The sequence below is a fragment of the Babylonia areolata genome, chromosome 27, assembly GCF_041734735.1.
Source record: "Babylonia areolata isolate BAREFJ2019XMU chromosome 27, ASM4173473v1, whole genome shotgun sequence".
NCBI lineage: Eukaryota > Metazoa > Mollusca > Gastropoda > Neogastropoda > Buccinidae > Babylonia > Babylonia areolata.
In genome coordinates this window covers 26,676,017-26,691,797 of record NC_134902.1, presented here as the reverse complement: position 1 = coordinate 26,691,797, position 15,781 = coordinate 26,676,017, and the positions used below count along the sequence as shown (strand labels likewise).

Sequence of the window (15,781 nt, the reverse complement as noted above, 5' to 3'; positions counted from 1 at the left end):
TCATCATTGTCATAAATGCGAGTCAAGTCTCGGTGACGGTGCCTGGTGGGTAAAGGGTGGAGATTTTCATGATCTCCCAGGTCAACATACGTGCAGACCAGCTAGCCTGAACCCCCTTCGCGTGCATAAGCACCCAGAAGATCAAATACGCATGTTAAAGATCCTGTAATCCATGTCGGCGTTCAGTGGGTTATAGAAACAAGAACATACCCAGCATGCACACCCCTGAAAACACAGTATGGCTGTCTACGTGGCGGGGTAAATAAGCAAAATGGTCATACACGTAAAATGTTACAAGTCTGCATGTGCGTGCCTGAAATCTGATAGAATGACACAGGAAATGAATGATGTACACCCAGTGGCAGCTGTCAGTCAGCTCTACCCAGGTAGGCAGCCTGTTGTGCAAATGACCCCGTATTTATAAAGTGCTTAGAGCTTGGTCTCCAATCAAGGATAGGCGCTATATAAGCATCCATATCAATCAATCAAAATGCGTTAACAAATCTGCCCCTCTCTATCTGTCACTTACTGCCCATCACCTCTACACCCCATCTCATTCTCCATGAGCAGCTTCAGACCTATCAGTTGTGTTCCCAGATCCAAGCACCCCACGATCAGCAGCCGCATTTTCTGTCTTTGGACCATACACATTAAAATAATTATTTTGTTTCCTTTATTTTTTTTGCAGTCTTGTTACTTTGTTTAATTTTCTGTTATGTTTTACTTGGCATATTTGTTTCATTTTCTGTTAATGTTTTACTTAATATATTTGTTTAATTTTCTGTTATGTTTTACTTGACAGAAACCTAGCGAAGGCTCTCAAGGCTTGATCAGTACATTGTGTTTAATTGAAGGTCAGGCATCTGCTGACTAACTTTATATATATTTTATTTCATTTTATTTTATTGTTTACAGCAGGTGTGGTATAGCATATATGGTTCAGTCGCACGCTTTGATACCTTCACTCCAATCATATCCGTATCAGTTACGACAAGTACGCACTTCATGTGGAATATTCTGACGTCTAGTCTCAACAGGTACTTTATGACTATTACACCTAGACTGGATTGATGATGATAAAACGTAACAATCAGGCAGATCGGAAATATCTATTCCTTCCAAAATCAGTGTTTAAATTTCCTTAAAATAAACATTTATTACTTATTTCTAAGGCGTCACCACATTCAAATTGTCACACACACACACAAAGTGGCAGTATTGAAGACGCCCCAAACAAAAACTGGGACTCTCTCCCCACACCATGTGATATCTGAAATAGTCCCACCTCACTTAATGTGTTCAGTCACTTTCCATCACCAGACATGTATCTTGATATATATAAAATAAAAAAAAAGATTAAAAAAAAAAAAAAGATTGGGGGATGCGTTTTTTTAACTTAATAAAAATCCAGCACTTCGAGTTGAGGAATTGATACCACATAAGATTACTTGAGGTGTAAAACTTAGACATGTCTTCCTGGTCAGATCAACCTGTTCAGTGTCGGGCATAAACTCGTCTACCATTTTCTCTATTTGATTCACTAGAGTTGTAGGCTACAGCCTGTTTTTTACTTGAAGGTGAGTACATGTATGATTGAGTGTGACTTTAAGTAGATCGAGCGTGGTATTAATCTTCATTGTGAATTTACACCTACAGCATTCCTCTGGAGTCCCCTTCTCAGATTTAGTGAACCAACAACCAAAATGTGGAGAAGTGGTCATTGTTGTATCTTATCTGCAAGACACTCATGTGCAGATCCACCTTGTCTGTTGAGGTACATATGTTCAGCTGATAGGAAATTAAACCTTCCCTCAGTCAGTCACTGAACTTGAACACAATGATCAAATGTGTGCACACACATACTCATTCACACTCACACACATTCATTCACTCACACACAAACTCATGCATGCGGTCGCATACACACACATACACACACTCATGCATGCACACACACACACACACACACACACACAGGCCCTCACAAAAGGAATCATTTGGTGGTCTGCAGGACTAGGCAGCAGATCAACCGTTTATTGTCCAAACTGCTCATCACCCATCCCTCCCACACTGCAGCTCACACCATGCTAACAACGGCCACCACTGCTTCTGCGCAATAGTTACTGATTTATTATTATGTACACCAAAAAAAGAAGGGAAAAATCCACTCCTGTCTCACAACAGTCACTAGGCTAACAGCAAATCTGCTATGAGAACATCAGGGGTTGCAAATGCATCACGATGCTTTCGGATCATGTGCCAAATGTAATGAGGAGATTTCTGAAAGACCTGAATTGATCAGAATGATCCTTTGTTATGTATATTATTATCAGTCCTCTGTGTGCGTGGGTGTGTGTGTGAGTGAGAGAGAGAGAGAAGAGTCTATATGAACTGGTGATTTAGCAGACATTTTTTTCCAAAACACTCACACGAGGTGGGGATGCTATATTCCTGCAAGAGATCCTCAGAAACTTATACCTTCGCCAGACACTTTCAGTCTAAATATAATACCCTGTGCAAAGCTGGGAAATAAGTACAAATGTCCACAGAAAAACAGTTCAAACTTCATATATGTGTATGTCAACACCGTCACTGATTCTGTGAGAACATTCGTCTCTCTCAGTATTGTTTTTTAAAATACTATTTTAAAAAATCAAGTCATGTTTGTGCAAAGCTGTTTCAATATATTAGACCCTGAATCTGATTGGAATCTGAAAGCAAACAATAAAAACATCACAAAAAGATTGTCTCTGAATGTTTCTTTCCATTAAACAACAAATGTCATATTAGATTAATTTTTTCAAATGATATTGAAAAACAAAACAAATCAACTAATTACCTTGCTGAGATATCTAACTAGCAGATTACCCTTTTGCATAAACACTACTCCCTTCAAGCAAAGACAGTACATCAACCTGACTTGTGACGGAGAAAGCAAGAACCCATTGCAATACTTAGAACAGTCCCAAACTGAACTGACAGAACCCAAATCAGAAAAAAAACCCATAAAACAAGAGAGAAGAAACATTAACACAGTCACACCAACTTTCAAACTGGAGGGGAGAGGAAGGGGATTTTGTTTTCTCTCTCAGGCATGAGGAGAGGTAACTCCAATCAAACTATACAATGAAGAAAGAAATGGAGATTTCACACAAGTGCATTACAATTGATATCCTGCACAGTTTGCAAGCGAAAACTAAATGTATCCAACACATGGTATTCAAGAGAAAACTTTCTCCACAGTTTAAACCCAATCAAAATTGACAAAGAGTTTCCTGGGGTAGTATACCACTGCAAAGGAGAACGCTCTCTCCTGCACAAACTATAAAGAAAAAGGGAAATATCCAAGGTGCTCTAAAGATCTCCCAGAGAAGATGAGAACACCCAGTCAACAAGCGTGGGAGGTGAACACCTCCCTGGTTCTGACATGGAATGGATGTTAACACAGACAAACAACAGCACACAGGGACCACCCTCCCCTTCTCCCTCCCTTTCTCTATCCCCCCCCCCCCTCTGCAAACTGCATTGTCAGAACGAGCTGACTTACACATTGCCCAGCTCCTCTTCTGCCCATCTCCACAGAATGGTCCATGTGTCTTCTGGGAAATCTGTTCTTGTCCTGGTTTCCCAGATGCACCACTTCCATTTCTTTCTGACTTGGTGAGTAATAACCATGCACAAAGCAACCATGAAAACACACTGGCACTCACATGCTCATTGGAAAAAAACAACAACAAACAAACAAACAAAAAAATCACCAAAAAGCAGAGAAACCAAATAGACATGGTATGCTACTGCACCAAGATCAGTGCCTGTCTCACATAAACTACAGTTGTTCTGACAACATCACTAGAAAGGAACATGAAAATCAAGCCTACTGACGGGACGGAATAAGCAAAACAAAGAAAATCATGGTCAACAACAAAAACAACAACAAAAACCTTCTTCCATCACACACCTACACAGGACAAAATTTGGGATATTGAGGCAATTTCCAAGCTTTAGTGTGCACATGTACTTGTATACATACACAAGCACACATGTACCTTGTGGAAACCCATTTCAAAAGGGTGCATTTCTACATACCAACACACACAAGCACACACACTTTGTCCTCACACATTATACACATATACAGTGATACACACAAGCTTCCAACAAAAGTAGCACACAGAGAAGTAGTGCTGAGGTTTTGGCACTATAATAAACATTGGCACACAGTAACGAAGGTCGACAACACAAAGCTCCCTCCCTGTCACTCTAACATAACCTGCATTCTAATTTCTATTTTGCGCGTGCGGTTACTTGTGGACTGTCAAACCCAAGCTTGACGCCTAAACAAATACAGATAGCCGGACTCCACAATCATCAAGCTATGGTAAATTTCTGTTTCTGCAAAAATGTGCCTTTGTTGTATGACTGACTGGATTAAGGTTGGTTTGTTTGTCTGCTGGGTTTGACACGTTACCAAAGTCTGGCATCCAGATGTTGGGTCGGAGTAATCTGTCATGAGGCGGAAGAAAAGTTAATGCAGTGAACTGTTATTTCGAACCCCTGACCTGTACTGACCCAATGACCCACTTATAACTGAGTCACACCAACCTGACAATGATTTACTTCATTTCACACTCGCAGCTGATAGATTGCTGGTAAAAATCTGTCCACCCCCTACCCCTTCCTCTTTGTTTTCTTAAGGAAGACTACACTATGAACATAAACAGTCCCCGCTTTGACTGATCATAATCGATTTTTTCCTTCCGTTTCTTGGAAGACTGAACTATGAACTTACAAGCTGTGAAACTTGGGGTACAGTTGACCTGAAGGTCTGTCCAATATCTGCATTAACACCAGATCCAAAGCAGTCTGGAGCATGAGGAAGGCCACAAAACTCATGTACTGATGGTGGATGGTTTGTGTTGCTATTGCTGACTGAAATAAACACATTTCTGTCACTGACATAAGCAGTCATGACTGATGCGATCGTCATCTTACTGTTCTCTGGAAAAAAACAGTTCCCATTCTGTTTTCTTTGCCACAAATCTATCAGTGAAATCAAGTTGAAACAGTATCAACCCTACTGAGAGGGACATGTATTGGGAGGTCATATGGAAATGTAACTTTCTACAACAGCTCACTTGAGTGCAAGATAACAGTCTGAGGCCCCAAATCAGTGAGAAAATTTAGCCAGGTATTGGTTGTACCTGTGTCTTTTGTGTCTGTGTCTGTATGTATCAGTTTGTCTGTTCAAAAACAATAACAAATGCAAGCGAAATTTTCTAAAAAAAAAAAAAAAAAAAAAAAAATCAAATCAATAGAATGATACACAAATCAAATCAAAGCCTGGATTATGCAGCCGGCATCAAAGCACACCAAAAGAACAAATTGGACAACTCCATTTGCTAGCTAGCTCTCCATGCAGATCCCCAGAATCACAGACTTCTGGTCAGTGATGTCATGATAAAACAAAAACAGTCATATTGCACTTCTGTTCATATGCATGCACACTCTACACCCAAACACAAGAAAGAAAAAAACACAGCATGAAGACAGTATCTACAATCCAGAAAGATGCTTTTTTTTTTTTTTTGCTTTTTTTTTGTGCTGTGCCATTATGTCATGTGTGGAGTGAGAGCAGCCTTGGGAATGGGTCATGAGTCTGATTATCATCATGACACCTTGTCTGAACAAGGTCTTTCCCCTTAAGACCAACCCCCTTCTTAAGTCTGCTAATTGATGTGACACGTTATCTGGGCACAGCCTATCCCCTTACAGCCTTTCCCCTGAAGGTCTCTATAACCTTAAGTCTGCTTACTGACATGACAACTTATCTGGACAAGGCCTATCCCCTTGTCTGCTCCAGTAATCAGATTGAGCTATCAAAGACCCAACGCTCATTAGGACAGATGCATGAACACAGAACAGTCTACATTCTTGTGGCCAGGCAAGAAAAAAAGGGATTGTTCTAAATTTTGTTGGCAGAAACAGCAGAGTGCAAGTGCAGTTGTTGACTAGACTGGACAATGTGATCAATACATTGCAAAAGACATCAGCAGTTAACCAGGTACAGATCCATCCAGCAAAAGCAAATTGGTCTTGCATACACTACCCACCCTTCAACACCTGACCTGTGTATCTTGTATCTTACACATCATGCAATATTCATTCCCAAATCAACCTCCCTCCCCACACACCCCCACAGCAACACCACATGGCAAATCATTGTTTCGTGAGTTTACATGCTAACACTAGTAACAGGTGTAACAGGAGCAAAGAAAGACCAAATGTGGGATTGTGTCTTGAATTGTACAGTGGACCCGGAATTCAATCAATAACTACTCGTGGGTATGCATAAACATGGAACTGTGCCCATATAAATAGGAACCAAGATATGTTGCATGGATCTGAGAACAAACTTCTGTCTTCTCTAATATGTGAATGCATTTCTCATTAATATATTGAGGCATGTCACGAAATAATACTGTCAATCTGTATGGAATGAAGATGCAAGACATATTTTACGGAGATAGTAGTAGTAGACTTGACAAGTCTTACCGTTAGCTGGTGTATGTGTGAGTGGGGAGGGGGGAGAGGGTTGCTTTTCCATTCCTGCCAAAAATCGTAACTGAATACCAACCACACAAGAACTGCTTCAGAAACTTTTTGTCTGATGGCAGCATAATAACCCACCCAAGAGAAAGGTAATATGATTAAATTTTTTTTTTTTATCTGTCCATAGTTGAAGTGTTACGTCTGGGGTCTTTCTTTATTTACATACCCCCCGTTTTTGTCAGGTATGCTGAACACAAATTCTATATTCATGGTTTGAACACACGCTTCTTAAAGCAAGTTTGATGTGGCTGGAAACGTACAGAAACCTGGGGTGTGCCTGTAACCCAAACAGATCCTTTGACAACACTGGTGTAGGGGTTTTGATAGACTGAGAAACAACAACAGGATATGAAGGCACAGGATATCACTTCATAAACAGGGTCTGTTCATTACTGAGGGTACATACCTGGTGACTTCTCCACTCAATGGTCAGTACTAAATGTGGTGCACACACACACACACACACACACACACACACACACTTCAATGTCAGCTGACAATGACCTGATGCTGACCTGTGCTGAAACATTTTCTGTGCACTTCAGACTGAATGCATGCAGCACTGACATGCAACCTTTGACACAGATGATCAGGAAAACAGCAACATTTCTTTTCCTCTCACTGTTACCAACACCATCATTGTTATCATCACCATCATCATTGTCATCATCATCATCAATCCTCTCAAGACACTGTCCTCACACCTGTTGGTCACCAACTGTCCTCTGTATTCCAAACCAATCATATGAACTGTATGCCTTCCCCGACAAGCAAACCTCATCTCAAGCATACTACAAACAGACTGTTTAACACACACAAATATTGAAATATGAAGCAATGGAAAAATTTAGTTTGTGTAATGTCCATCAACTCTCAAGACTGTCTGCTGGGCAAAATGACCAGTGTGCAACTCATTTCTAATAGTTGTGAATATGGGTGTCCAAGTGCTGAGGCAAAAACAGTCATACACTTAACTGCCAACTCTTGGAAACAAAAGTGTACTGGGCAGGTGAAGCCCATGAATGCTTCATAACTTCACTGGACAACAAACATAAGAAGATATGAGTTCTTTTTTTTCTTGTTACAATCAGGTCAGAATGTAAGTGATACAATATCTCAAAGTCACACACTGGCTGACTACAGAGGGCACTGAGCCACAGAGTGCATGGGACAGCATCAGCATTACTAGCAGTATGCAGAAGTTATCTTTATGTTGCTCAGATGTCTGGAACTCAAACACAAATTAATCACCCGTCTTTCTGCAACAGTACACAAAAGTTATCTTTGTATTGCTCAGATGTTTGGAATTCAAACATAAATCAATAACCTTTTTACTGCTAACAGGATGCAGAAGTTATATTTGTGGTGCTTTGGTGTCTGGAACTAACACAATTCATTCACCTTTCAGTTTTCCTGCTCTTTTATTATGAGTGCCAGTAAATTTGAAATGAACTGAACTTGTCCACCTGTACAACGACCCTGGTGAGGGTGAACTTCCCTCCTCTTGTGTATGAACTATGGTCTCTTCTGGCTTTAGTTTTTCTCTCTTTTGCAAGAGAGTCAGACATGCATGTAAGTGGTTGGCCAAGGCCCAAGGAGATCAATCTCTTTCACCACATGAAGGACTTTGGCAAACACTGGCTGCTGCTACCTATCTGATCAACCATACAGAATACGAAAACAAAGTCTGTGCCGATTTGAAGATGGAAAGCAGGAGGGTAAGAATTTCACAGAGCAAAAAAAGGCAGAAACCCCTGCAACTCAAGGTAAGCCAGTTTGCTGGAAGTGTTAACTTTCTGGACTTTTCAGTTTTCTCCTTCTTCAGTGCTTCAAAGGGCCAAAATGCTGTGTCTGTAGACCTTCCTTCCTGCATCTTCAGTCAGAACATCACCAACTGCATCGTCCAGTACCTAGATGCTTCCATGATCCAAATGATAACCAACAGCAACTGCAATAATGGATCCATGAGGCTCGACAACAAATGAAACAAAGAGAAGAAGACACTCATCCAACACAATAATAATAATCATCATCATCATACTGGGTGCACTCTTTCAAACGATCCCCTATTCACAAAGGAGAAAAAGAAGGGAATCAAGTACACTGTTATGAGATGGTGCAGAGCTGAGGTACAACTTCACCAAGGAAATTCCACACCGCACAGCACAGTCGGTCCTCTTTCCTGCCACCTCTGAACCATGTCACTGTGTGAAATACCAGTCACCCTCATATATGTGTGTGTGTGTGTGTGTGTGAGAGAGAGAGAGAGAGAGAGAGAGAGAGAGAGAGTCTACAGCATGATAATCTGGATGGTCTGTGCTTTTCAGTTGTTTCACACCTTCACACACAAGAGGCGATACATGTATCACCCACTATGCTGTCTTCCATTTGATAACATAGTGCTGAATATGGAAACAGACCACTTCAACACCCAGCATGAGGTACACAGACAGGTTGGTTTCATCCTCACCTGGCTTGGAACAAGGCCAGAGGGGATATAGCCTGTATGGAGTGGAGAAGGGGGAGGGGTCAGAGACATGCAGACAGACAGACAGACACACACACACACACACACACACACTGTCACAATTCTGCAGGCTACTTCGTTCACACCATGTGGACACCAAATCCAGACTATGCACAATCAAAAACTACTTGTAGATGCATGGTCATAATAAAAAATACACCAAAAAAACAAGCATAAATGTTCTTTTTTTTTTTTAAAAAAAGAAAGAAAAAGGCCAATGAAAGCACAACAAATACAGCTCAGTCCTGCTACACAACCACAACCCAAGCACCACAAAAAACTGATATTGGAATATATGCAGAGACAAGTTTCATCAATCATCAAAAGTGGAAGGGGGGATGGAGAGAGGAAGGGAGAAGAGGAAGAGTGAGCTCTCAGGTTCTTATTCTTTCAGAATAGATAAATAAGATAAAATACTTTTTAAATGAGAAGAAAAAAAAATCTCGTTTTCATCACCAACTCATGTTACTTATTTTACTATGGAATGCGAGAGAAAGAAAGGAGAAGGGAATCCACAGCTGAAAGCTTGTCTAAATTGTCTCGAAGTCTGACCAACAGCTATGGAATCATCTGGCTGCACTGAATCAAACAAACCCCTGTGCCCTAATTCTGCATGTGTGTGCTGTATGGTGTACTGGGTCTAGGTGGGAGAAAGGATTGTGAGGCACAAGAAAAAAAAACACCACACATCTGAAACAATATTAACTGAAAGGCTGTGGAAAAAGAGAATAAAGAGGGGCCAGGGAGGGAAGGTGGAGTGGGAAAGGCGGGTGGAGAGGGTGGGAGGGACTCATTACCCTGTTTCACTGGTCAGTACATCATCCATCAGTTGTTTGTTTTTTTCAAAAAGTGCATTTTCATTGTGTGGAGATAATCAGTTTTTCAGGGAAAATCAATATCGACAACAAGATCCAGTGAAGACTACCATCAGCTGTTAACATTTTATGCATTAAATCTGAACAACATTAAAACTGCAAGACACAGAAATAACTTTTCAAATGGAATGGAGAAAAAAAAAAAGTTTTCCTTCAACTATTTCCACTTTCATTCACACAAATACCCCATTTCACTCTGGCCACTCAAATGAATGCCACATCTTTTGAAAGTATTCCTACAACTATTTCCACTGTCATTCACGCAAATACCCTATTTCACTCTGGCCATTCGTATGAATGACACATCCTCTCAGCATTACGGACACAAGGTAGCTGTTGTATAAATATATGTGTGTATATCTTATTCATATATAGATATATATACTTTCCTCACTTCTGGATTATGGACATCAATCAGTACAGGACTGAGAAACTGTCAGGTATATCACCAAGAAATATGTACAGCCAATTACAGGGGAATCAGGTTGCCAGTGGCAACAGAGAGGTAAACCACCAGTCACATGCAGCGGGATCCCGCTTATCACTGGGTCCATTTCTCAAACAAGAACTGTGTTCCTCTGTGTATCTGTGTGCCTGTCTGACTGTATGTATGCATATATTTGAATGTATGCAATCAGACAAATTGCTGTCTCTACAAAACTGAAGTCCTTAACTGAAGCTTAAAACAGCTGAAAACAACAAATTTAATCAAATCTGCTGTTGACTCTTCTATTATTATTGTGCAGATATTCTGTTCCGTTGAAGAACCATCTTTTTGTGTCATCATACTGGTGTTCTTAAAGACACTTTACTCAAGTTTGAGGCCTCACTCCACCCAGGTGTGAATGTGTACCTGACTTTGACTGGGGAAGGTTAAAATGGTGGAAGGATAAGATGGGCCCCCCTTCCCATGCTAAGCACAAGACACAGTGGAAATGTATTAGTTGTCTTGATAACCATATAAAGATTATGGGACCTTTACTGTTTCTAATCTTTGTTTCTGCTCTCACCACAAGGTTTGGCATCTGTCAGTTTGACAACTAGTTATCTAGGCATTTCTGTGGACCTTTGTGGCAGACTTGCGTTCTAAATTTTTAGATTATTCAAGCACAACTCTGGATGTTTTTGTGTGCGCAATGTGTGCATTACAAAATATAAGTGAGGTGGTTGGGTGTATGCATGTATATCATGCATATATATGCATGTGTGTCAGTGTGTGTATCCCCAAGCATGTCTGAGCATCCACACTTTTTCCAAACATGTTAACATTTTCTGTACTGATGTGCTGTGTAGGTACATGCAACTATGTTATCAGCACACACCTATCGCTGTTTGTGTGTGGAGACTTCTCTGACTGATCCATCACATAAATTTACTTCACTTTCTCATTGTACACAGGAAATAAACTTAACTGGGGTGTTCTCCAGTAAAATGAGACCATGCCTATTTGATGTCACGATTCCCCGCCAAACAAAACTGTTCACTTCAGTAGCTACAAGTTCTCCCCACTTGTGCTGCCACATCTTTCTTCGGTGACTTGATCCACAGAGAAATGATCATCGCAACTTTCCTGGGTACAGTGATAGGCATAAAAATAAACAAAAAAAACGCTGCTTCTAGGACTGTTCTGGACTACACTTGAAGATGCTTCCTGCAAGGCCTTTTTTGGAACATGGAAAGAGAACAAACAATAACAACAAAGAAAAAAGAAAAAAAAGGAAAGAAAAATGCAGAGTGCTAAATCATTTGAGTAGGCATGTGTGTGGCAAAGTGTCTGTGTTCTCTTCTGACAAGTGTTCTTGCATGCAAATTAATGAAATGTCAACCGTGGGCAGGTGTGCTATTATGGAGTCCTTCCCCCCCCCCCCCCTCCCTGTCATTTCCCTAATTCTTATGTTTATTCAAAATGCTGTTCTCATAAATTCTTCAACTCTGATGAGGACTGGACCCTGATATCACTGATTGTATCCACTAGTCTGTGTGATTTTTTTCAACAGCACAGCTCTCTTGATGGTTTCAAAAAAGGCTGTGCAGTGGCCCTTCCCAGCAAAGAACCGTCCCTGAGCCAGTGAGCGATCTGACATGGTTCCAACTTTAGGAATCCATGTGTTAGCCAAGCCCTGTGTCTGAAGGCTAACCCAGCAACGACTGTTGTTGTTGTTTTAAAGTTGAATCATAGCAAGTATAATGGCACGCATCTTGGTCACTGTCCTTCAGACCTTTCTTTAAACCTCTCTGTAGAAGTTGGTAACAGAGAAAGCCGTCACTCTTGCCATGTTATTTGTATGTCTCCAGCACGGCTTTGACACTAAAGTTCAGAGCATAAACAGGACAAAGACAAGAGGGGTGACAATGAGTATCAGTTGCATCAATACTGCATCACATGCTGACTTTTAATGAGGAGACAACAGTCGTCCTCATCATGTAAAGCTGTGGTCAAGCCAGTCAAACAAGGTCTCCTTTTACTGAAAGTGCTCCCTGTTAAGACACATGATGCAACAATGTTTCTTACTTGCAAAACGGATAGATATCCATACACACCTTTTTTCAAGTACTGTCATAAAGGTGACAATCAAAACATATTATTGGCATTCTTTTTCTCATACAGCCACCAGCCCCTTCTCTCAATTTACAGACATTGGACTTTAATTTCCACACAGTGAACTTATTTTCATACACTTCTGTTGGACAGTGAATAAAGAAGATGTTTGTTATTTTGTCCTGATGTTTCTTTGTTTGTTTAAGCTATTAAAAAAATCATGAACTTCCAAATATTATGTAGAAAAAAGAAGAGGAAAAAAAGTCACATATAGCACACACTGTCCAGTCCAAACACGCCCCCAACACGTATCCACCTCATCTCTTGCAGCACAGGAACCACACCAAATGAAAGAGAGAGGAGAGTGGAGAAGGAGAAGAAAGAAAGAAAAAAGCCAAAACAAAATAAAGAAAGGCAAGGAAACAGGGGGGATCAACAGCCTAAGTCCCAACAGAACCAGTAGCAGCAGCTAGGTCCAAAATGCTGTGGTGCGTCTACTTAGAAGAGTGCGCTTCCCAAATCACAGGTCAGTGGTGTGCCCACAACGCAGCACAACCAAGTGGAGGTCAACAAGTCAGGCCACAGGACCCCCAAAAACCAAGGCTGCAGTGCCACGTCCCCCCCCCAACCAACCCACCAGTCCCAACAGCCTGCAGTTCAGTTCTTGTTGTGCTGCTGTTATTGTTATTGCGTTTTGTTGTTGTTGTGCTGTTGTTGTTGTGCTGTTGTAATTGTTTTTTTTTTTTATATGAACTGTCTGGCTCTCAAGAAGAGAACAGCCAGATGCACTGCAGTTTTCTGTGACCATCCCTCCCCCCAACCCCCAAAGATTTGCTGACAGGATTCGTGCGGCCACAGGAGACAAGCTCTCTACAGGCAATAGGCTGGGTGTCTGTTCACAACCACTGCTAAGTCACACTCAAGCTCTGCACTGCGGGCAAAATGGCTGGCTTTGCTGATTCCATCCACAGCAAGGTCCCACTTTTTTAAAACTCCACAGCAGGTGCTGGGAAAGGGAAGTGAGGGGAGGAGTGGGGGCTGGTTGTGGATGGGGGATTGTGGGGGCAGGACGAAGAAGAAGAAAAAAAGTGGAGGAAGGAAAGTGGGTGGGGGTGGGGTGTGCAAAATATGAGTGTGGGAGGGGAAGATGTTTGGGAGATGGTGGGTGGGGGTTGGTGGTGGGGGAGTTTCAGGCTTCAGCCACACCAATTGTGATTGCAACAAGTGTTCATTCATGCTGCACAGCACTGCCTGTGGGGAAAATGCAAGACTGGACTGATGATGTGTGTCATCACCACACTGTCTGTGCCAGAACCAGCAACCCCATGGCCTGTCCTCCCTGCTAGTTGCACACAGACAAAAAAAAATCCCTCCTCCCCCTGAAAACAACAACACAAGAATGTTGCAGGGGGGTGGGGAGGGTATAGGAGGCGAGATGGTTGGAGAAATGGGGAAGTGGGGGGGAGGAGAAGAAAAAAAAATGACACCCACCCCCAGTTCTTCCATCACCCCCTTGAAAGACAAGCAAGGCTAGCGGGGGGAGTCACTACGAAGAAGGTATATCCACCACAGTCTTCTTCCCGTGCACCCCTGTCCCCGTGGCGGCAGCACCATTCTCAGACCCCGAGCGGGAGCCGCAACCCTTGCCAGCAGACTCTACGCTACCAGTCTGTGCCTGCGGCGGAAGTGAGCCAGTCTTTGCATCGGCGGAACACACAGTCTGTGAGGGTGAGGAAGGGGAGGCGGGGCCCCCCCCCAACGATGTGGTGTGGTCTCCAGCCTCAGTCGGTGGGGGGGTGTCCCCGGGCTGCTCGGGACTGCCATCCTTGGCAGCGGAGCTGTCAGTGTTCTGGTTGGGGTCCTGCATGGCCTTGAGGAGCCCCTTGTGAAGGTCCATCAGGACCTCAGCCTCCTTGTCGACCAGCAGCTGGAAGTGGACTGAGAAGACCATGAAGTGGGAGAAGAGGGTGTTGAGGTGGCCGTGCATGCCCAGCGTCACCATCAGCGCATAGTGTGAGTGATACATGTGGGCCAGCACGTGGAACAGGTAGCGGTGGATCTTGCGTATCGTGTCTGGGAAGCCCGCCGGGAACTCCTGACCTGTTGAGGGCCATGGAAACAGACAGCAGAACAGTTTCAGTTTCTGCATATGTCAATGCATATCGACAAATCCATAGATATATACACCGCACCATATCTGCTTGGCAAAAGAGAATAGAACCAAGTTACTGATCTGCGGCCTTTATCTGTCACCAATGTCCCTTACACTAGAAGTTGTTAATTTCTGTTTACACACACACACACACACACACACTAACATCCCAGACCACCACAGGAGGCCATTTCAAGGCTGACACTAGCAAGGTGGTCTATGAATTCATGCAGAAGCTTTCTGCCCCCTACAAATCCACTTAACTTAAACAAACATCAATAATGATGAAAAAAGATATCCACACACAAACAAAATCTAAAACAAAAAAAATTAATGAGCCATTACATCAATAATGAAGAAAATCACATCAAGGATGATTTATTTCTAACTTTTCTTCAGAACAAAAAAGGAAGTTGGACATGTCCAATATCATACACTCACATACTTATATAAAATGCACATGTACACCCACACAAATATTACAATCATAAATGCAGGCCCTGGTATTTCATTTCCCAACAACATAGAAGGGACAAGCATCACCAAAACATCTGTCCTGTGACAAAATGTGATACCTTAATGACATGACAGGCTAGCAGAAGGGGGTTCAAGGTCAAGGGGAAAGATCTCCACTAAGAGCGGTGTTGAAGTGTTTTGTTCCCCCACAGGGGAGGTGTTTGGGCATCAGCCAGCAACAACTGTTTCCTCCTGTTGATGGAGAGCTCATCAGGACTGCTGCAGGCTCCTGCTGCCAATGGAGCCCATTCTGCCTCATCTAACTCCCCACAATCTGGGTACTCACAATCTGGTTACCTCATCCAACTCCCCACAATCTAGGTCCCCACATTCTGGGTACCTCACCTAACTCCCCACAATATGGGTACCTCATATAACTCCCAACAATGTGGGTACCCCATCCAACTCCCCATAATCTGGGTACCTCATCCAACTCCCCACGATCTGGGCACCTCATCCATCTACCCAGAATCTGGGCACGTCATCTAACTCACCGCAATTTGGGTGCCTCATCTAACTCAGAATGATCTGGGCACCTCATACCTTAAGTGCCCCAGGATGGA

The 15,781-nt window shown here is 42.4% G+C and overlaps 1 protein-coding gene across 4 annotated transcripts in view; it reads right to left on the bottom strand.

Annotated features, from left to right (window-relative positions):
• Positions 1-1,992: 1,992 nt before the first annotated feature.
• LOC143301521 (MOB kinase activator 2-like) overlaps positions 1,993-15,781 on the bottom strand; it is a 72,299-nt gene continuing 58,510 nt past the window's right edge. For all 4 annotated transcript variants that reach the window (XM_076615874.1, XM_076615875.1, XM_076615872.1 and 1 more), the window contains one exon: positions 1,993-14,650. In XM_076615874.1, the coding sequence (XP_076471989.1) occupies positions 14,097-14,650 (554 nt within the window). In that variant the 3' untranslated portion in view covers positions 1,993-14,096. The remainder of the gene's footprint in view (positions 14,651-15,781) is intronic.